Consider the following 23,459-nt stretch of genomic DNA (forward strand, 5'->3'; position numbering starts at 1 on the left):
GACTAAGGTACTGTGAACACTTGAAGCATCGTTGTTGGTGACTGCGCAGAAATTTGATTTAGAACAGTTTTCCAACACAATACAACCAAATAACAAAGTCAAATTTCTTTCAGTTTGGTATCATCTGTTAAATTATATATTGGTCTGGTATGGGGGTAATTAATTCAATAATGAGCTTTTCGAGCTCATTGTGGCATTTATCCACAGCGGCAGACATTTAAAGTACACAACAAGTGGAGAATTCTTGCAATGACAGAAGACTGCGTACATGGGGTTTAAGATGACTAAGCTATGAAATTTCCGTCATATGTTCAGTTGTAGTCATTTGTCGTACAGTACTTGTCAGCCTGGAGTGGAGTAAAATCCATTGCATTCAACTTGAAAGTGATTAAGGTAAGTTTACCTTCATGCTCTGTATTCAATTGTATTTACGCGATATTGATCTAATTTATGAGCTCAATGCTGGATCTTGATAGTGGGATCAGTGCCTGAACATCTTTTGTGGCTTTGTAGAATCCAGCACTCTGCACTTAACTTCAAGTTTGATAGGTTTTCTTCGTTTCAATATGCAGGACAGCGATTTCTAAATTGCCTGAGGGTGGGCTCAACAAAGGAATGGAGTTACTTTCAATACAATCATCTTTGCTCCATCAGTCGAATTGACCTCAACCAGCTCAAAATAAAGCAAATATGCAGCATGACGACTGTTAGGCTTCATGATTGACTGATCAATGATTCATGGCTGCAGGTGAATCTTAAAAACATGCTCTGGATGTGGAACAGCTTGTTCAGACCAGTTGCTTTATTTACAAATGACAAAGAAGATGATAATATTCATTGGTCACTTTATTCATAGAAATATTTTATGAAGAATTTTATTTCACCAAAATGTGCAAGAACCACACAGCTTCATATAAAAAGTGCATTAAAAACAAAAATTTGACTGAAGGCTTAGTGTCTCATCGTCGTCCACACTGATACGAAGCAAATGTTATGACACTTGGGAAGGCAAAAAATGGCGAGTGTAAAAATATCAGGAAACACTATGTCCTCAGTCTTGTCAGTTTTTCTACCAGCGACAGTTATTCCACATTGGAATTTTTTCAGGATCGTGAGAACATAAAGTGGATTGTCATCACATGAGAGAAATCAACCATCGAACCAACTTTTTTTTTTTCATAACACCTGAAATACACACACCTTCAACCAGACACACGTATGAAAAAAATCCACCCCTACACAGACAAGTTTTTCAGCAGGACCCAAACTCTTCAATCCACTTTTCATACTTCTCCAGGTCAGCTGCAGACACAGACTTGGAAACTTTCTTTAGAGCAGACTCAAAGTCCTCCATGGTGGTGGGCATGTGCATCTCGTCCCGGGAAATATTGCGGATCTCCTCTGGCGTGAGCCCCTCAATTCTTCGCCTCATGGCCATTAGCGAGGCATCCCTGCAGCAGAGCAGAACAACCTTTTTATTTAAACAATAAAGCAGGAAATTTTAAAACATTTTTTGCTCAAATCCCTGCTGTAATGCTATCAGAGATAGATATTAATGTGAAATATTCTGAAGTTGTACTGCATTTATTGTCTGTCACAGAGTGAATAAAGTGGTACATTTCTTATGTCATTTGATCCCATAACAGATTTAGTTCCCAACCATTGTGCATTAAGCTAAATTCATGAATTTAAGATGATCAGTTCTCTACTAGAAGCCAGGTCAATTTATGCAAGAACAATCAGGACTTTAAATACAATAATTGTGTTAATATATACATATTACTAAAAAGCTCAAATGAAAAAATCCAATAAGTTATCCCAGGTTAACAGAATTGAGGGAAATTGTGTAAAATGACTGAAAATTATAGATGTCAAGGATGTACTATGTGGTAATTTGCTGCTAACTTTGAATCCAAGAACAGTCTGACCTGCACACGTTCGTTATATCTGCTCCAGAGTAACCCTCCATCTGCTCCGCGATCTTGTCCAAGTCCACATCACCGGCCAGCTCCAGCTCCTTCAGGTTAATCCTCAGTAGCTCAACTCGCCCCTTGGCTGCACACAAAGACAACATATATGGAGCATGTACAAACTCATCGACACTACACATTCATCTTTTGGTGGCTCTACAGTTGTGTTCTTGAGAATACATGAAAACTCTTTTTCTTTTTGTGAGAGCAAAAAACAACAACTGCAGTGCTGTTGTTGCAATCAGGTTTATTTTCAAATTTCCTGGTGACACTGCCATCCTCAGCCATTTATAACCTCGACCCTAAAATCAAGTCTTGACCCTCAAACGGCCCTTTGAAGATGTGAGGACCGGCTAAAATGTCCTCACTCTGTTGGTTAAATACATATTCTAGTCCTCAATATGTAGCAAGTACAAGAACACACACACACACACACACTTCCTGCAAGTATCTCAAGGTTCAATTCAATGACACCATCAGCTGCAATGTCCATGATGAGGGTTTTTTTGTTCTTGTTTACAGCAGAGATTATATTTTTCCCTCAGACTTGGAGTGTATAGCATGTACCAGAGCTTCTTGTTTTATATCATCAGACTGTATTTGAGAGCTTGGTCTGACAACCTCCCTATGACACCTAAAATCAAGGTACACACCGCCATGAAGGTGAATGGGGAGGAATGAATACCAGCCTCTTCAGTCCATTTGTGAGCAGTCCGCTCTTAGACAAGCTCAGAGGACAATGACCAAGCCATCATATATCCTAACTGTTATGAATACTTATTTGTTCCAACATCTTTCAAGCCCCTAAAAGATGCTGCTCGAGGGAACAGGGTTTGTGCACCAGTTTTTACTGTTTAACCTGAGTGTGTGCAATGTATTGTTGTTAGTGGTACAGCTGGTGTGGTTTTATTCATACATATGTAGTTTGTTATTTAACTGCGGAGGCATTTATATGCACAGAATTCAAGTCCAAGACAAATTTCCCTACAAGCACAATAAAGAATATTGTATCATATCTGATGACAGCAACTGTATGTTTGACATTTAAAATGAATGAAGGTTGTATTATCATCTTTGCTGTCTCACAGGCAAGTGAGACTGTGTCTGTGTCACAATACATTTGAAGTTATTCAAAGTACATTTAGTGGCTCATTAACATCATTTTTGTGATACACAACTCATGAGAACTAGCGGTTACAACAAACATATATCCAGTATTCACAGCAACAGCCAGTGGCTGGCGCTATTGCTTCATCACAAAGATGTTGGAAAATACCAGCAGAGGCATTTGCACGGTGAGTTTGCATGGCTTTGTTCAGAGCTAGTAAATACACACACTATCAGAGTGACAAACAAGGGGCGAGTCCCATTCAGGATGGACAGCAACCTCAGACTTGTTGATCCACAGTACTCTGAAGACCCGATTTTTTCAAACACATTTGTTTCTGGTGAATTTATTTGTTTAATTTTTTTTGGGGGGGGGGGGGGATAAGCACGATGTTAGTTCATATTTGTATTACAACCTATAGCCATCCATCTTCTACTGCTTATACTGTTAAAGGTCGAGGGGAGAGTAGAGTCTGGATTAACCCCGTCACCTCCCACAAGTCTTTGGACTGTGGGAGGAAGCTGGAGTACCAGAGAGAACCCACGCAGGCACAGGGAGAACATGGACACTCCACACAGAAAGATCCTGTGCCCAAGCCGGGACTCAAACCCGGAACCTTCTTGCTGTGAGGCGACACCACCCAACCTGTAGCACCTTCAGTATAATTATTTTTGCTGATACAGTCTTAACATCCTACACATTCACTGAATGATTTTATTCAATAAATTGAAACTACAATATACAAATGTGCATGCAGTATTAAAAATTCATCAAGATATTGCAGTGAATTCGGAATGAACTTAAAGTTATAATCATCCATTTTTTAACAAACTGTAAAGAATTCCCAGTCCAACAACCTGGCTGTACTCCAGTACAGGATTACTGGTTATTTACTGTAGCTTAGAGCAAAATGCAATGAACTGTACTCGAAGGTGACAGGGCACATACAGAGAGAATGTGAGGAATGTGAGGGGCTCATTGAGGGACCAACAGCTAGTTCCTGCCACAGGGGCTGAACCTGATGGGATCATCCAGACCTACATTATGTAGCTAAGAAGGGTGAAAATGTTACAGTCATTTGTCATCTGCTACTAAGGACTCAGGTGTCTGTGTGGCTCAAGGTCATCTGTTTAGGTAGTTGCATCAGTTTGGAAGTCTTTGCTTCGGATTTTGCACCAGTGCAGATAAACTGTGTACATCTAATGAGCATTTAAAAAATGGCAGGGTTTAATTGCAACATATGGGCAGGTCAGCAGCCACGGGTGCCTGGTTGAGAATGTTGGAGCATTTTCCTGTTGTGGAGAAGTCATTCCTCTTTTGTTGATCATGACTGGATGTTACCAGTTGGCAGCCAACTATGAGAGGTTGTGATCGTTGTCATGGGGATGGTGTAACATCCTCATGGATGTGTGTGCAGCTGTGCACCATGTTGAACTTAGTAAAGAACAGTAACTTGTTGTGGTATGGGACTAATGTGTACGTGGCCAGTCACCTTGTGGTTCACTTTTGGTGAGATTATTTGTTGCTACTTTTTGTCAGAGCGCAGTAATTTTGCATCTGTAATGCTTTTGGTTTGTGGCTACTTAGTGTCAGTCACATGTTAAGAGTTTTGTGTGTTCAGGGTAGCAACTGAACTTGTGATCCTTATGTGCACGGACAACCTTTTGTGTTTGAAGAGGACTGCGGGCTTTGTTCTTTTAGTGCTCCTGGAGAAACCCATTGAGAGGTGAGGGGTCACACCCCTTTGCATCCCACTGACCTTGCTGTGGCAATGCAAGGGTCTTAGGGTGGTGCATGGTCTTAATTGCCTTGATTGGCCACACCTCCAAACGTTAAGCCAGAGGAGCATTTGAGGAGCTCACTACAGTTGCTGCCAGAGCTCCCATATACATTTTTTGTAACCACTACTGTCCATCTATTTCTTATTTAGTAAATATAATGCACTGTTGAAAACTGGTGTCAGCCTCCATTTCACGTTGCAGCCCACAAGCCAGGTCGTGACACAGTTCAGATTAGAGTCTGAAGTAACTTTTTTGAGTTGAAAAACCACTTTGTACTTCATGTTTCATATGATAGAGAGTGGATGCGTACTTGAGGGCAGAGGGATGTAGATCCTCTTCTCCAGACGTCTTCTCAGAGCCTCATCGATGTCCCAAGGGAAGTTGGTGGCAGCCAGGACCATCACCATCTTTGATGGGTCATCGTTTTCTGACGCTCCACCAACACCTTTGCAAAAACCCACAAATGAAAAACTCACGTTTCAATCAAAAGTTTTGCTGTCAACACATTCATGCTGAATAACTTGGGAAACAATCTATTCCATAAAACTATGTGTGTTTTAAAGATCGCCACTGCTATTATACCGTCCATCTGCACCAGTAGCTCTGCCTTGACTCTGCGGCTTGCCTCGTGCTCCTCTGAGGTCCCTCTGCGGCTGCACATGGAGTCAATTTCATCAATGAAGATAGTAGTGGGAGCGTAAAAACGAGCCTGGACAAGGACAGATGTGATGAATGAATGAGACCAGGTGACTGCTTGACTAATTCTCCCTTCTTATTTTTCCAAGAGTGACAGGTTGGGGAACTTGATTCAAGGTTTTAATAAATTCAATTAAAATAGGTTAAAGTGTCATGTTTTCTTCACTGAACAGCAGGGCGAAACAGACATTTAAAATGTGTACATGTCACCTGCTCTAAAACACATTTTATCCAATACCACAGGTTGTCAGTTGGACGGCTGTTCAAACATACATTCTGATCCTAAATTTCCCCTGTGTGGGATTAATAAAGCATTCTTATGATCCTCATTCTACCTAACTGGACTGGTGACCATTAAAACCCCTCACAGGAAGAAAGAAAGCATTCTGAGTGTGCACAGATCCCTGCCTGAATGTGTGCCTTTAACTGATGACAAACACAGTGTGCAAACATTCCGCTTCCAACAAATGTTTCCCAAAAGTCAATTATTTTGTTAGTCAACAAAACTTTTCAAAGCTGAAGCAAATATGAAATGGTAAAATAAAGAACTCAGTTTGAAGCACCAAAATACAGCTGAACACCCAAAAATGTATTTCCTGCACAGACATGAGTCAACTCTGACAATATATGCTTGTTGCTGTTGTCATGGATTGGAAAGCTAATCCCAAATCAGGCAAAACACGAAAAAAAACAAAACAAAACAAGAAAAGTCATCAGGATGTGGCTCCTTTCAGTGCAATTTATTGGTACATCCACAAATGTTGTTTCAAGCCCAGTTCTCTTCTTCACAAAGAGATATGAAGAGACGCCCTCTTTAAATACGCTGATAGGTCCGGGACATGATCCTTCTCAATGCAGTTAACAATGCTGAGCCCAAATTTAACTCCTTCTCTTCACTTTGATGATCAAGTATCTTATAAGACTGGTGAATCTCTGTCTGTTTCACTCACCTTTTCATTCATGTCTCATGAATTATTAAAGACGGTCGATCTACCAGTTTTGAAACAGTTGATACTGTAATGTCCATATCAGGAAGGGGTGGAAACTAAATTTTTGTAGGCTGAACAAATACTGTTCTGAAGTAAAATGTCAATCTATCTGTACATGAGTTGTTATATCTTCGGTACTTTAACTCTACTACATTTCAAAGGCAATATTTTACTTTTTACTCCACTGCATTTATCTGAGCACTGATAATTACTGGTTACTTTAAAGAGGACGACTTTGCATAAATAGCATGATGAAACCTGATGAAGATGATGCACTCTCAATTTTGAAGTCTGCCAACATCTGGAGGACACACACCACTTGAAGATGACCTTTAGAGGTCAAAGGTTCAAGGACTGAATGCACCCAAGCACTGGAATGTATAGAATGTATACTTTTGATACTTAAAACTCAATATCAAATACTTGTCTCCTCTTCTTTGGGTAGAATTTTAAAAGGAGACTTTTACCATTTCATCAGTGTATCTCTACCTTTACTAAAGTAAAGGACCTTCTTCCACTACTGCAGTCTAGATCGGAGCACCCATCAAAGTCTTACCATTTCAAATAGAAGGCGAACTAATTTCTCGGACTCTCCTCTGTACTTGGAGGTGAGAGTGGATGAAGACACATTGAAGAAAGTGGTCCTGCATTCAGTTGCGACTGCTTTGGCCAAGAGCGTTTTCCCCGTTCCTGGAGGTCCAACCATAAGCACTCCCTACAGTGATAAATGAGTTTCACATAGTTCTATCAGTGATATACAAAGCACATACATTTCATCATCGACTTATTTAAAATCAGCACCTTCCATGGTCTTCGTATTCCTTTGAAAAATGCTGGCATCCACATTGGCAACACCACCGCTTCTTTCAGGAGTTTTTTTGCATCTTCGAGGTCTGCGATGTCATCCCTAAGATAAGAATTTATAGTAGAAGAAGTGACACACACAGCTGTTCACAGTGAAGCTGGCAATGATGGACTACACGCTGGCTTTGATGATTCCTGACATTAACTGCCAATGTGCCAAACTGGTTTTTGTCTATCACCCAAGGAACCTTCATGTTTATATCGTTCTAATTTCTATTTCAACCTTTACTTTATCAAGTACTGGGACACAAGTATCTCGGTTCTGTCTGGCAGACGAAGGGCCACATTTTATAAAACATACTCATCAGTACCATTCTCCTGTATGGAAAATACGAAGCTGCAGCCAGCGTGTTCTTCAGGGTCATACACATTTTTTACCGATAAAGTTCCATGACTTTTGCACGCCTTTCAGGAGCCTTGTCGTAATCCTGCATTCTCTGAACATCCATGTTAAAATTTACCACATACTTTCAGTAAGCGTTGCAGTTTGATACAACATAAACATATCAAAATAAATCAATACTGACTAAAAGATTTTCTCTGCTGTTCTTATCTCAGCCACATAGGTTCTGATATGCAGGGATTTGTGAAGCATGTCCTTAATTTTCCCAAAGTCCAGGTCTCAAAAATGGACAGTTTCTAATGCCATGATGTTTCCCACTTTCTCATTACTTTATGAGCACTGACAGCCATTCTGATTCCGTCACACAACAACACAATCCATTTATCAGAACCCTTGATATTCAGTCAGTTCTACATATGAAAGTCTAATTGATAAATCCAAACTACAAAAAAATGAGTGTTTTACAAAGGTTGAGGGTGAACTAGATCATTTTATGCAGCCACATAATGTGCAAGCTAATAACCACCATAAAATGCCATGCTGACATTTTGACAGGTCAGGTTTTCGTAGGACACGACTCTCTCAGTTTCTCTCTTTCCTGTCTTTGTACAAAGCTAACTGGCTGCTTGTGGTAGCTTCTTGTCTCCTGTACAGACACGAAATTTGTAACTCTTGGTAAAAGGGGGGGAAGAAAAAAAAAAGCAAACAGAATTTTCCAAAATGTCAAACTTGCTGGGAAAGAATTCAGTAATGCTGGCTAGTTTTTCCTCTACAGAACAGCAAACAATCTGATCAACACACCATTTGACGTTTGGATTCTGAGATATAATGTCTCTCTCCAGAGCCTCCACGAGGTCTTTGTCATATCCTGTCCCGTCAAACTTTTTCACTTCTTTCTCCAGCACATCTCCTTTGTTCTGGAAAAGAGGTGAATGCCATTATTATGGTTCCCTGAAAGAAAACATGTGGTCTGTATTCTCTCAGACAAAAAACTGGAAGTACAGACAAGGTAAGGCTGTAAGTAAACAAGAAGCATGTGGGTGCTGGTTGATCAACTGTGTTATTGGTGTTGTCTGAATACATGATGGAGTGTGCTCTTTCACATGAGAAGTAGAAAACCTTCTTCACCTTATCATCCTTTGATTTACCGGCAGCCTCCTTCTCTTTTGTCTCCCTTTTCTCTTTGCCCTTGGAGGGTTTGCCTCTGTCCCCGTTGGCCCCGCGAGGGGAGTGCCTCTGCTGGGCCCTCACGGCCGCACTGAGACGATTGTTTGGAGGCTTGCTGTCTTTATAAGGGTTAGCAGGCCGCCTGACAGGACAAGGAGAATGTCTGAGAGAAAAGAAGAATAGAGCAGTGAGCAACCATTAAGCTTTCAAATAGTGCTGATGAAAAAGTTATACTGTATATGTTGGGTACAACACTGCAATATAAAAAAACAAATGGTGTCATGAATGCATCTTATAAAAAAAAATACACACACTACTAATAATTTTAAAATGTGAATTCATCAACTCAAGCAACCGTAGTGACACTAGCACCGAAAAATGAAAAAAAAAATCAAAATATCTCAATAAATTAAATAAATAGCAATAACAAAACAAACTAAATATATTCTTGAACATTTCTACTGGACTGTGCAAAAAATGGTGAAATTCTTTTGTGTCTATATATTTGAAAAAAGCTTATATTTCTCGTCATATTGCCATTTTATTTTTATTCAGGCACTTATTACTTATGTAATTTGATTCAAATCATCAATCTATCAATCATCATGCATTGTCTACCACTTGTCCTGTTAAGGGACGTGGGGGGAGGAGCCTAGACAGGTCGCCAGTCCATTGCAGAGCCACCACATAGAGACAGACAACCATTCACACTCATGGCCACGCCTACGGTCTATTTAGAGTCTCCAGTCTGCCCAGGACCCAATTGCATGTCTTTGGACTGTGGGAGGAAGCCGGAGTACCAGGGAGAACCCATGCGGGGACAGGGAGAACAAACAAACTCCACACAGAAAGATCCCGTGCCCAAGCCAGGGCTCGAACCCGGAACCTTCTTGCTGTGAGGCCACAGTGCTGACCACTGCACCACCGTGCCGACCTGATTCGAATCAGTTTAAACCAAAACCACAAAAGGAACATTAAAACAAAATCTACAAGTAGTTGTCATTTCTATCAGTCTGTACATGAAATGACCATAAACAGTAGAATAAATGGAAATCCAGTGCGTGTGCATATTTTAGATTCATCAAATAAACCGTCAGGGAGTTCTTTTGGGGAAACAAAACACCTTGCGAGACTTACAAGCAGAGAAAATCTAACAAACACAAGCCAAGCAGTGTGAGAAACACAACAGGGACTCGAGTTTGCTAATCTCAATCATATGACTACGTCACAACAAATCTGCAAACTGGGAACAGTCACCAGCTACAGCGGTCAGGGAGGACCCACTATATCAGATACATTAACTGACTCACACACCTTGGTTCGACATGCACAGGCCTTATTTCACAATCGTCACTGTGGTCAGTTGGTTTAGCAGGAGCTGCCCCCAGCTGAAAGTTCTCCAGGGTCGACATTATTTCCTGAACCTGACGATTCTCCTCACTTATTTCTTGCCACAACTGAGAAATAAACACAAGGATGATATGAGACAGGACAGAAACGTCTCCCGATGCATTCTTGGAGCCGCATTTACCTGCTGCCATCTCTGCTGGAGACTGCTGTCACGCATGGTATACAAATGCTTCTTGATTTGTTCCAGTAATCCATTATAGAGGACGTTGGCTGAGCTGTAGTTACCCAGCAAGGCATATTCACGGGCCAACTTCACATTCTCACTGATCTCTCGTAGACTCATGGCCCTGGAGGAACACACATGTACATCGTACACCCATTATACTGCTGCTAGTATTTGTAATCCCACCATTGAAGTGACTATACAAAACTTGTTTGTTTGGTTTTTTTTCCAGTGAGTTAGACCTTGGAAATGTAAAAATTTAAAACCCAGAACAGCCCAAATCCAAAACCTGGGGCTGACTTAAAAGTTCCATCCCTACATTTTAGATTTGTGTACTCAAATTTTCTTAATTTTTTTTTTAGAAAAACACAAACACAAAATATGTCTTTCTTATTATTACAAATATTTTGCAGGTCTTTCTGACAGTCTGATTTTTTTTTTCTTTTCAAATTGTCTTAACTGAACCGACGGATTGGTCGCAGGTCCAGCGACTTTTATAGCTCAAAATCATTTGGTACAGTGGAACAGAGACTAAAGCCTGAAACATTCTGCGCTTACTAGTTGAAGCTATCATTTGAAATGTATAAATAAGATCAGATTTAGCTAAAGGAATAACACACTGAAACTGAACAAGCCAAATGTTTCAGCTAGTGAGCGTCTTGATGTGTAACCAGGATGCAAAACTGACTTTTTGGTCCACCGGCCAATAAAGTAATGAATGTTCAAACAACTAACAATTCAGTAGTGTTGTATGTGTTTATTTGTTTTGGGCTACTGTTAACGGTGTTTTCGGTTTGGGAAGTAACTTTTTATTTATTTTTTCTGTGAAAAACTTCACAAATAGAATGAATAAAGTTCTTTAATTTGAAGTGGATTAGCCGGTGCCTCGCCCAACTCAACTCACACAAGCCGTTGGTAGCATGACGTGAAACATGGGCTAATTACAGACTCTACGGTTTGATAGGGAAAATTACGAATTACGAGAGCTGCCTGCATGTTTACACACGTTTACACGGTACATGTCACGGTTCAGTGCCGGCCGGATAACCTGCATCTTTGGGCTTCAACCGAAATGTCTCCCTAACACAAAAAACTCTTCATGAGGATTAACTTTACGTGCGTTATGACTACTTAAAAGTCTAACAAAGAAAGAACTGCATTGTTGTTGTTTTTTACTCAACTTTTTAAGATGAATACACGCAGAGTCCCCGCAGTCGCTGTAGTGACGACTTCCGCTGTGCTGTAGCAGCTCAAACCACAAGAGTAAACGTCCTGTCGCGTGCGGGTACGTCGGAGTTGAGATAATTAACACGGAAGTTCGCTACAGCGCACGTTCTCCGAGGGACCCGCACGATGGTCAATGTAATGATCACATGGCCCCCGGAGTCGCGTCACCGGATACATGCAGATGCCGCCGCCGCCGCCATCTTGGTTAAACCCTCTAATTTATTCAGTTGCGTTCAGAGCCCTTGAGGATGCCAGACTTTTGTGGTGCTTTTTGGTGATGCTATCCGCTAGCATTAGTCAGGCAGAGGAAAAACAGGAATACATTTTTGTTCTTGTAATGTGTAAGTAAAATGCTGAAGATGATACCATTCAAACAGCCGTGTTGCTCTATGTGATAAGTGTGACGTAAAACAAAATAGTTAGCACGGCTATAAAAGATAAACCGCATATTGGACTGACTGATACTCTTACCAGTGCATGTATTTATGCATATAGAAAGTGAATTTCAATTAAAATGTAATTTACTCTATCTCCATAATTACAAAAAAATATCATTGTAAAAATTCCTATGAAGTTAGAAAAAGAAATATATTTCAAAATTAATTACCTAAGATATGTATATTTAAAATATTCTAAGAACTTTTTGGTATCAACATTTTGTAGGTTGGTGAGAATCCTCGCATTTAAAAAAAAAAAAAAATCAAACACAGGTTTCTCTTTCAAAAATGCAAGCCTTGAATTTGTAACAGACAAATCGACTTGAAAACCTGTCGAAATTTTGGCGAGATAAGATGATTTTCTCTGTGGATGGACCTCCTATCTTCGGACAACATATATGTACTGTATTTCGAGGCCGGATCAATATGGCGTCCTCTTTGCCGCATCGATCCAGTCCAGAGGTCCAAGCATTGGTCTAGGTGGCATCTATCAAACCTCAGATAGTTTTCACCTGTAAATGTTACAATGTGCACTTTTGGGTGTTAATGTTTTGTTAAAGGGGCGTTTTCAAAACACCTCAAAACTGTATTGTAATGGAAACCAGAAAATAAATTCCAAAGAAACATGTGTCATGAAAAATATATATTTCTTCTTGTTAATTTCCACTTGACGTTTTATTTTGATTCTAAACAATCGGACGCATCAGAGACCGCGCCCACTCGGCCACATGACTCCTGCTGGTCATAACAGTCCTTCAAGAGTTTGTATGTGGCGATTTCAAAAGTTTTGACTTCCGCCTGTAACTTTCAAAGTAGGGTCATTTGCAAGTTTCAGTAACTGCAGTCAATAATTTTGGTGAGATGGAACATTTGCAGAGAGCCCTGGGCTGTCCTGAGTGGAGTCTGCAAATTCTCTGCGTGGGTTTTCTCCGGGTACTTCGGCTTCCTCCCACAGTCCAAAAACATGCAAATTAGGTTAATCGGCGACTCTCTAGATTGACCGTAGGCGCGGCTGTGAGTGTGAAAAGTTGTCTGTTTCTTTCTCTCTCTCTCTCTCTCTCTCTCTCTCTCTCCACACACACACACACACACACACATATATATGGGTTTTTTAAAAAAATATATATATAAACGGTTTCAAGTTGTTAAAAATAGAAAGAATTAAGGCAAATTTTGTCATGTAAACTTAGATGTTGGAGCAGCTTCAAGAAATGAAAGGAAAAAAATAGATAAACAGGAGAACAGACAGAAAACAACACTGGGAGGGTCTCATTCTAGAAGAGCAAAAAGGTCCATTAAAGAAAATCGTCTCTGGGCATCACTGTTAGTCCTGTAATACAAGGATTTTTTGTATAGCTTGAGATCATTCTTTCATCCATTGATGTGGGGCTTCGCCTTGAGGTATTTGCATTTATGAATAAAATGTTTTGCAAGCGTAATTAAATTGTTCACCAGGAAGTCCAAGTTCTTTTCCTTTAACCGAACTCCTATTTTAATTGCCATCCAGTTCAAAGGGCACAACATAATTTCTTTGGTTAATAACCAGCTCTGTAAGGATAAACAAAATTCCAAAATGTGTTTTATTTATATATATATATATATATATATATATATATATATATATATATATGTAATTTTGATATTTGCACTTGTGTACAGAGTTTTAGTGCTCTGTTTTTTGCAAACCCTTTGTTGCTTTCATCACAAGACACCCCCCCCCCCCCTTGTGGGAATGCGTGATCATCCTTGTTTATCTCAATATGACTAAAAAAAAACCATAACCAAAATAAGCCATCATTGGCACACACAAAAAGACATGAAAGTAAAAAGTAGCAAGATAGAGTATTTGTATGAACAGAAAACAGCCCTCTTAAAGCTGCAGTTTGATTAGCGGAGTGTCAGATCATCTCATCAATTACAGCAGCTACATTTCATGCTAAGAACAGGATGCAGAGGCCTTTGTTGATATTATGACATAACACACAGAATTCTTGCTTTGCATCGTTATACAATTAAATTGAATTATGAAAATCGGACAGTTTAGGCTTGAGTTTAATTTTTCTTTACAGTTTTAGCAATGAGAGAATGTCCAATCAAGTATTAGTATACACAATTGAACTAGCAGCTGTAATCATCAGATTAAATCAAACTAATTTATTCAGAACAAAACAAGAAGAACTGTTCATGGAGGGCTAAATACGGCCTCTAAATAAGACTAGGAAAAGTTGTCCATTTGTTTTGGGCACCAGCACATGTAGTTATTGAGGGACATTAGTTAGATACAACAGTTAAAAGTGCACTAAACAAAGATAATGTATTGGACGTGTATTGGTGAGATGATATAAAGGAAAAGGTAAAAAAGAGGGTGCTAAGCTCAGGGCACACAGGGTGAAAAGATAAATAGGTTTTAATTTAAAGGGCAGAATCAGAAAATTGTGGTTTGTGGATGCAAGGAAGTTGCACGGTGGTGCAGTGGTCAGCACTGTCGCCTCACAAGGTTGAGGTTCCGGGTTTGAGTCCCGGCTCGGGCACAGGATCTTTCTTTGTGGAGTCTCCATGTTCTCCTCGTGCCTGCGTTGGTTCTCTCTGGTACTCAAGCTTCCTCCCACAGTCCAAAGACATCAAGAGGGGACGAGGCTAATTGGTACTCTAAATCAGGGGTGTCCAAACTGATCCAGTAAGGGCTGGTGTGGCTGCAGGTTTTCATTCCAACCAAGCAAAAGCAACACCTGAGCCAACAAATGGGCTGTGTGGACACAGCTTAGTTGATTTAAGTAGAATCAGGTGTTGCTTTTGCTTGGGTGGAATGAAAACCTGCAGCCACACCAGCCCTTACTGGACCAGTTTGGACACCCCTGCTCTAAATTGACTGTAGGTGTGACTGTGAGTGTGAATGGTTGTCTGTCTGTATGTGTTGGCCCTGCGATGGCCTGGTGACCTGTCCAGGGTGAACCCTGCCTCTTGCCCGTAGCTGCTGGGCTAGGCTCCAGCCCCCCCACCCCCACAAGCCTTAATAGGAATAAGCAGAAGAAAATGGATGGATGGATGCAGGGAAACAATGAAATATGTTAATGTATCATTGAAAAATTAAATGATTCTGGTAGATTTGTAGAAATTGGGTTTTAGAAATAGGAGAGAGTTAAAAACAAGGTACAAAGGTATTCGTTAGTTTTTTTCAGGGGGGGGGTCGGGAATTAGAGGCAGAATGCGTGATGTTTTTTTTTGTTTGTTTTGTTTTTCTCATCTCTTGAATGGGAACTCAATAATAAATTCATAATTCACTGGGGCCAGTGCACTAGGCGGCGGGATGCAACTGCCAAACTGTTTTACGAAGAAGAATAGAAGAAGAAGAAATCCACTACTGCTTCCTGTTTGGGTTTCAGTACGAATTCATCATGGAGGACGGCGAGTATGTACCTTTCCTAATAATATCCAAGTTCATCCTTCCCTTTGTCACGTACATTTGTGTTGATTCGAGTCTTCCCGGAAAGTTTACGTTTCGCATATCCGATCGCGACCTGTATTTCGAGTATTGAAAGCGTTTAATTGTTTTTTTTCGAAGAACCTAAATTCACATGGTGCCATTCAAACGTAGCTGATCGTTTTGCCAATATGTGGAACTGTGTGGGATATAACAATAAAGGATACACCTAAGTGATGTCATCGATGTATAATTCCCCCCCCCTTTTTTCTCTGTCTATAACTTTCGTCAGCCGTTTTAAATCTTACAGCTGATAGCAACAAATTTACTTAAGACGTAGCGTGTAGTTTTAGCATGTAGTCACTCAGTCTTAAGTGTCGTCTCCAGAATGTTCTTTACTTTAAAAAGAATTGAACGAAATTTGACAACTGAAGGGCAATTTAAGAAATGCTCATCTTTAATCAAAAGTAGCAAAGCGAGATGAGGGTTCCAGTTCGGTCTCCGTTATTCTCTCCTCTGGCATTAAATGTTCATCTTCTCTCGTCATCAGATCAAAAAAAGTCATCAAGTTAGTACCTGAGTATCTCCTGAAGAAGAGGAAAGCCTACCAGGCCATTAAAGCCACACAAGCCAAGCTTGCTTTGCAAGAGAAGAGAAAGGTAAGTGATGGTTAGCTTGGTTTTGAAGTTGTTTTGTGCATTAGAGTCAAATAATAATAGGTCATGTCAAACTATGGCTGTAATGTCAGGTCAGGTAATGAATGTCGGGATTAGTTGTGAACTTTTAACTTGACATGTGGGTTGAACTGGATGCAGTAGGTGACCCTCGCAGATGACGTGAGTAGGAGACACACCATGGGGCAATCACATTTCTCATTTTTACCTCCAACTGTTGTCTCTTTCCTATTGGAAGAGTCACAAGGGGTAGGAGTTGAACGTCTTACGCTAGGAAGTGGGACAGCTCTTCAAGAACCCGTGTGTAGTCAGCAGTAATAGATCTTGTGTAAACACCATACTTTATCAGTAACGATACATCGCAGTGACATTTGCCATGTATCTGATGGAGGCGGAAAAGCACGGATGCCTGTGATTCCCTCGTTCATCAATTGACTAAAAACGTCATCAAACTAAACTTCCCTAGCAGGCTAGGCAGCCCTGACAGTCTGCACATCAGCTGTAAAGGTTCAGCAAAGTTCAGCCCCCTCACCACTGGACTCCTGATACATTCAGGGAGTCACTTACACCAAGTAGGCGCGAATGCAACAAGAAAATATGTCAGAGTAGGATTATAATGAAACAACAGTTAATTGTGATGGAATATGGCATAGCTAATGTTACAAGATGTCAGCATACTAATGTTACTAGATAATTGTTTGGCCTTTTTATGAATAATAGGACCATAATACATTGGAACGGTAAACTAAGCCAACACAATTGTTGTTTGTCTCTCTTTTTTTTTTAAATTGTTAATAGAAAACTACAATTTTTGCATTTCTTTGGTTGGTGGCTCCCTCATCTTTCCAGTGATTCACAATGTTTTCTGGGAAATTTCTAATAACCTTTCATTTAAAATATGCCTGAGAATTTTCTTTTTTTTTTTTTGTCTGAAGAGTTAAATAGCTCTACCACTTCGCCCTACCCTTGAATATCTAAAAGGAGGGTTTAAAAGGGGAAAAATGGGATTATGCCTATAAGCTGTGACTTATTCCTTATCCGTGTAGGGCAGGAAAGTTGACCAGCATTCAAATGTCTATAAACCAAACCTAACGTCAGTTAATTTACACAAGCCATGTGATCAGACTCGCCTGTGCTGACAAGATATGAAGAAAGATTCTTGCTCTACATTTCCTACGCCTCACCCTCGAAAGTTTTTCAGAAATTTATTTCCTTGTGTTTAGTTGTAAAATGAGTTTGTGATCAAGTTGTCATGTTGAAAAAGAGTTGTTCAGGAACAGTGTACTGGTTCCATCCTCCGCTTGACTTAATGAATAATCAGGCTACATATTTATTAGTACTGGAATGCATGATGTAATTGTGGTTATTGATTTTCTTTGGGGTGCTGTAGCCTTCACATCAATACAGTGAACTCTAGTTACCTTCTCTTCTTCCATCTTGTCCATTTCTATTGAGGGTTGACAATGCAGTAGCTTTATCTAGTTTACTCTGTACCCAATGAACTGGCAAGGGAGCATATAAACAAATTAATTTTTCCTTTGTGGGTATTAATGCACACTCTTAAGTGCCCATGTCCACTGCAGATGTGTGCGTACATGTATGTTCACAGTTAGACAATGTGCAGGCAAACTTGCTTATTTATACTGATGATTGATATGTGTTATCCCTTTCAAATTAAGACTACATAGAATACCATTCTACTATTTCATTAACCGGTTGGTGTCTCACTGTTGAAACTCTTGCCCGAAAGCAAGAGGGTATGAGTCTTGGCCTTTCCAGGTCTTTAGGGTGGGGAGTTTGCATGTTCTCATCATGTCTGCAAGTGTTTTCTCTGCTCCTTTGAGGAAAAGTTGGATACAGAGTTCAAATTGCATTCCATGTACAATGATTTTCATGGCATTCTATGACAATCTAAGCCTAAGAGATGTTAAAGGACTTGGAATTAAGTGCATTCCCAATAACAATCAGTCCACTCGCTTGTTGAGATGGCTTGATTCAAGGTCTCTGTTAGGGTTGATTGAAGGGGTGAATGAGCGAGTGCATGTGACAGTTGAAAAACATCTGCTGGGTTTCCTCAAGTGGCCACACACATGGGTGTGTGATTGAATGGAACACGGGAGCGCGATACTTGCATTGTTTTAACATGACACTGATGTTTTGTAGTTCTTCTACAAAAAATGGCTCCAACAATGACCATTGGAGATGCACCACAGTACATTTTTTTTTCTTGCCAATATTCTTCAACAGGTTTTGGCCGATCAGCTGTATTTACTGATGTCAATATTGCATTTGGAAAAAAACAGGTTTTTTATCATGTTAACATTTGGGACATACAGAAAAACACATATAAACATTGTGAAATTGAAAAAGTCCCTTTTTTAAATTTCCCAAACATTCAGAAAAGCCCTTAAATATTTATTCATTGTTGTGTTGGTTGTATAGATATCAGCAATTTGACCAGTGTGTATATTTTTTTTTAGAAATGGCCAAGATATGCCGATTCCATTGATAATGCCAATATTATCATACATCCCAAGTGACAATGAAGGTTTCTGCTCAGCAGAAAAGTTTCTGTTAACCCTTAGGAGGAGAGGAAGCCAAACGCATTGTTGCCATTGATTCACATGACACATCAGACTGGTCACCATTCTACTGAAACCTGAATATTGCTGTGTATTCTTTGTCACTATTCCAGGTCTCAAAAGGGAAACCATTTAAGTTCAAGCGTCTGGAAGAGTTCTTGAAGGACAGCCATAAGAAGCATCGTGATGAAACTCGCATCAGGAGGGGTAGCCACAGGCCCCCTCCCCCTCTGCCTCCAGCCAAGAACAAACTGGCTTTTGTTGTCCGCATCAGAGAGTGAGTCATCCGTATATTGTTAAGGTCAATATTGTGTTGAGAACTTTGAATGTTAACATGATGTTTTTTGGTTAAACTTATAAACTGCTCAGTCTCTCAGACATTTTGGGCCAGTTTGCTGCCTCATTATGAGGTGAACGGTCATCCTCAAAGTACTCACTCCTGTTTTAAAACGTTTGAGTCCTGTTTTGACTCTAAACTTCTGAGAGGAGAATTGTTGCTTAAGGGATTTGGATCTCACCTCGTTGTCCATGTTGTGATTAGGGATGTCCTGATCTTATCATTTGCATTGGATTGGCTTGCCAATTTAGCATATTTTACTAGGTCGGTGATCCGCCGATCTGCGTTCACAATCCCCGATCCGATCTTGTAAAATATCAATAATGTCATACATTTATAGCCCGCAGTGTATAAATAAAAGCCGCATTCTTGCCCTCTACTAGTCATCGCTGCCGAGCTTTGAACAGACGTGACATATTGAGGTCAAAGGTTTCTGCCAGCTGCACGTCTCCACATTTGTAAACAAAACAACTATGTCGGGCATATGGCGACTCTGCGAGTTGGAAGATGCAGCAGCAAAATGCAAAGTCTGCAAGCTAATGGTTTCACTTGGTGGCAGCAACAGAGCTTGCTATAACACAACTAAATTAATTCAGCATCTCAAGAAACACGAAGCTGAATATAAGGAATACAGCGCTGCTACCGAATCAAAAGCTGGTCTGAAGCAACAGACGCTGCTCACTAGTTTAGGAAAAGACAAGTTTCCTGGCAGTGGAGAGAAGGCCAGTATGATTGCCCAAAGGCTCACCGAGTCTATTGCTTGAGACAACCACCCCATTACCGTGGAAGAGAACACCAGCTTTGGTCGGCTTTTGGAGTTCTTGGAGCCACGTTACGAGCCACCGTCTAGGCGCTTCATAACGAGCACAGCAATACTGTAACTTTACAACAAATTTTGGACTCGCGTACGGGATCTTCTTTGTTCTTCAGTTTGTAAAATAAACAAAATGGTGAGCAAAAGAAAAGCATGGATTGACCATTGAAGCAAACAATCCAATGTATTTATTTTATTTATTTATGAATTATTGCAGTGCACCAAGAGAAAAGTCGGAATCCAATGGATTCAGTTTATTCAAGCAAAGAAAAAAGATCGGATCGGTAAAAAATCGGGATCGGATTGAGACCAAAAAAAATGTGATCGGGACATCCCTAGTTGTGATGTTAGATCTGATATGATGCAATTGTCAACATTGCACTAGATATGTATGTAATTAAACGCTGATGAACTTGCCCTGCTAGGATTAAGGGGGTCAGTCCCAAAGTGATGAAGGTGATCAAGATGTTGAGGATCAGGAAGATCTTCAGTGGGGCCTTTGTCCAAATCAGCAAGAACTCTGTTGCTATGATGAAGATAGTGGAGCCCTATGTGGCCTGGGGGTGAGTACCTGGTGACCAACACGAGTGAAGTTATTTTGAGGGAACTCCTGAAATACAAGGAGTTATTAATCTTGTAATTCTCACCATTCATTTTCCTTTCTGAAGGCCTTAATGTGCTCATAAACTCGTGAAATGGCGCATGTGCATCAGACCTGATGAAAAAACGATACATGCAATGGCGATGTGACCTGGTGAAAAATGTGTGCAAACATGCCGCGACAGTACCCCCAGAAACTTTCACAAAGTTAGCCCCAGTTGTGTTTTACATGCATACACGGAATTTAGTGGGCACATCAACATGACAAGACCTCCAAGAAGAAAGAGTCAATAGGTGCTGTGATCTCAACCTCAGAAAGAATCAGCCATTTTGTTTTTACTTTTTTAAATTTAGTGAATTTTTCCCCATTCCCAGGGGTTGTAACCCTTAACAAAGCCCTCTTAGGGACTTCATCCAATTCTGTTCAAAAAAGAAAAGAACTGAAAATACAGAACTGAGCAATGGCATGTCCATAGATACAGTGAAATGTGGGTATCACACAACACTTCCTAACCCCTGTTAAAGAAAATGAATTGACTAAAATGAAATGACCTTTCAGGAAACGCCAAAGCAATCAGCAAAACTGCATCATGCATAATTCCTGCATCACCAACAGCACATTAGAGCCAGCATTTTACATTGTGGCGTCGGTCGTAGGTTCCAAAGCCCTTTTCAAGTGGGACCAGTATTGCGAAGGACACCTTGTGAAATGTCTTTCTAGAGACACATGGACAGAGGAAAAGAAAAGTCTTGGTCACTACCAATACTGAATGGCAAATAAAAACAACTTCATGGGGGGGGGGGGGACAGTGAAAAATAATGATTAATCTGCCCAACAGATTTCCCAACTTGAAGTCTGTTCGTGAGCTAATCCTGAAGAGAGGACAGGCGAGGGTGGGCCGGAAGAGGGTTCCTCTCACAGATAACACCTTCATTGAGGAACACATGGGTAAGCATCAAATACCGGTTGACTTGGACACAATTTCTCAATATTGTTACATTTCTCGCCCATGTAAATTGGTAGCTTGCCATCTTGTCTCCCACATAATTTTAAATCATATCCATCATCCTCTTACCCGTTACCCACCTTTTTATTCTTAGGTAAACACGGCATCATCTGTTTGGAAGACCTGATTCACGAGATCTACTCAGTTGGTAAGGCGTTCCGAGTTACCAACAACTTCCTGCTGCCTTTTAAGTTGTCAGTGGCTCGTCATGCCGCCAGGGACAAGGCTGGACTCCTAAAGGACCTAGGAAACCCTGGATTCCGTGGCACAGAAATTAATTCCATCATCAGACAACTGAACTGAGGAGAGACGTACGTGTCGGACTTGGCAACTTTTAGGATGTTTTTGTCTTGGGCAGCAAAGGCCACTAATGACATTGTTTTTGTTATGTGGTTTAAAAAAAAAAAAAATTTCACCCAGAATTGTATGATAACATTTATTTGTACATCCATTCTCTGGTCGCATGTACGGAACTCTGAGAGTCAGAAGGACCTTAAATGTTAATCTCTCGCTTCAGCCATGGTTTTGTTTTAATTCAAAGGTAGAAAAGGTGCCACTGGCTCTCGTCAGAGACCGATGGAAGCAGTTGTGATACGATAATCGTCCAGATTCAAAGAACAACAGATCTGCGGAATGCTTGATGCATTCAAGTCAGTTTGATGAGTACTGTATGGAGGAGCCACAGGTCTTCTTTGGCCAGGAAATAAAGTCATTTAATAGATTTCAGTGTCAAAAGATGTAGATGGAAAAATACATTCAATGTAAATACTTTTATAATGTGTTTTTAAGAAATTAAAAATGGTGTAATGCTTTGTTATTAAGAAACAAGATGCTTGGAACAAAATGAGTGCGGTGTGTGTGGGGGGGGTACTGTTTTATAGATGTTTGTGCACACAGTAAACTTTTTTTTTTTTTTCCCCATTACCCAAATTTAACACAATTTTCAAGGGTGGAAATAATGAAGTGATCTTCGTATGATGGGAATGGCCTCTGAGAAAAGAACATTTAATATTTTTGCAGACTCACTTTCCTGCCTCTGGTGGCGTCTATGGATTTAGTCCCCTATTCTCGTGGCGGTGTGTGTGTGTGTGTATTCATCTCTTTTCCTCAGCATTTCTACCACTGAGCAGTGTGTAAAAGATGGGAGGTTAGATGAGGTATTGGAAAAAAAATGGGACATTGGCGCTTTAGCCATGATTTTAAAGAATTAAATATTTTTGGGAAAGTTACTTTCAAATGAACCGTTTTATGTATCACAAGTTGCTTTCACTGCAAGGGACTGGCAACCCATCCAGGGTAAACCCCCCCCCCCCCCCCCCCCTCTCAAGTGTTAGCTGGGACAGGCGCCAGCCAGCCCCCCCCCCCCACACACACACACACACACACACACACCCTTAACAGATAAGTGGTATAGGAAATGGATGGATGGATGGATTACTTTCATTTTAAAGTAATAAAGCCGTACTACTGTGAAGTAACTAGAGTAGTGCTATTGATTACACTACTGTTATTTTAACCAAAGTAAGTATATATACACATGTATGATTTATGGGATCAATAAAGCATTTCTGTTCGTGCAAGTATGTGAATTGGATACCAATTACCCACAGCTCCTTACGCTCAAGGAAACTTCCTGTGACAGCTTTGATTGGTCGGTATTGTCACTTGGTACAACATGGCGGGGTTGACGACGAAGCGTCGCGGATTGAAAGAAACAACAAAAAGTTTAATATAACAGTCCTCATCATGTATTCTGCAAAGTCTCCTTGTCGTAAGTGTAGTTCCAGGCTGGATGATGACGCTTCTGAGTGGGAGATGTTTACTCTGGACTGGATTGAAAACGATGCAGTGGTTTGTATTTTAAGAAAA

The 23,459-nt window shown here is 40.4% G+C and overlaps 2 protein-coding genes across 3 annotated transcripts; one reads left to right on the forward strand and one right to left on the reverse strand.

Moving 5' to 3' along the window:
- Nucleotides 1–825: 825 nt before the first annotated feature.
- On the reverse strand, nt 826–11,918 carry katna1 (katanin p60 (ATPase containing) subunit A 1). 2 transcript variants are annotated; one of them, XM_086190509.1, is made up of 11 exons: nt 11,673–11,918; nt 10,450–10,615; nt 10,233–10,375; nt 8,880–9,060; nt 8,553–8,668; nt 7,346–7,451; nt 7,101–7,259; nt 5,442–5,568; nt 5,170–5,304; nt 1,929–2,055; nt 826–1,451 (listed from the first exon to the last, which is right to left on the reverse strand). In XM_086190509.1, exons 2-11 carry the CDS (start codon nt 10,609–10,611, stop codon nt 1,253–1,255), a joined length of 1,455 nt encoding a protein of 484 aa, XP_086046635.1. In that variant the 5' UTR covers nt 10,612–10,615; nt 11,673–11,918; the 3' UTR covers nt 826–1,252. The 2 variants fall into 2 exon arrangements, with proteins under 2 accessions (XP_086046635.1, XP_086046634.1); XM_086190508.1 differs by having other exon boundaries at nt 8,880–9,081; nt 11,673–11,916.
- Nucleotides 11,919–15,005: 3,087 nt separating this feature from the next.
- Nucleotides 15,006–23,143, forward strand: rpl7l1 (ribosomal protein L7-like 1). The gene is made up of 7 exons (XM_086189960.1): nt 15,006–15,026; nt 15,447–15,564; nt 16,127–16,235; nt 18,946–19,109; nt 20,409–20,546; nt 21,423–21,532; nt 21,685–23,143. The coding sequence occupies exons 2-7, from the start codon at nt 15,551–15,553 to the stop codon at nt 21,891–21,893; spliced, it is 744 nt and encodes a 247-aa protein (XP_086046086.1). The 5' UTR covers nt 15,006–15,026; nt 15,447–15,550; the 3' UTR covers nt 21,894–23,143.
- Nucleotides 23,144–23,459: the final 316 nt, after the last annotated feature.

Source organism: Aulostomus chinensis, chromosome 20 (assembly GCF_037954235.1).
Source record: "Aulostomus chinensis isolate RoL2024-O1b breed Wild chromosome 20, RoL_Achi_v1.0, whole genome shotgun sequence".
Taxonomy (NCBI): domain Eukaryota; kingdom Metazoa; phylum Chordata; class Actinopteri; order Syngnathiformes; family Aulostomidae; genus Aulostomus; species Aulostomus chinensis.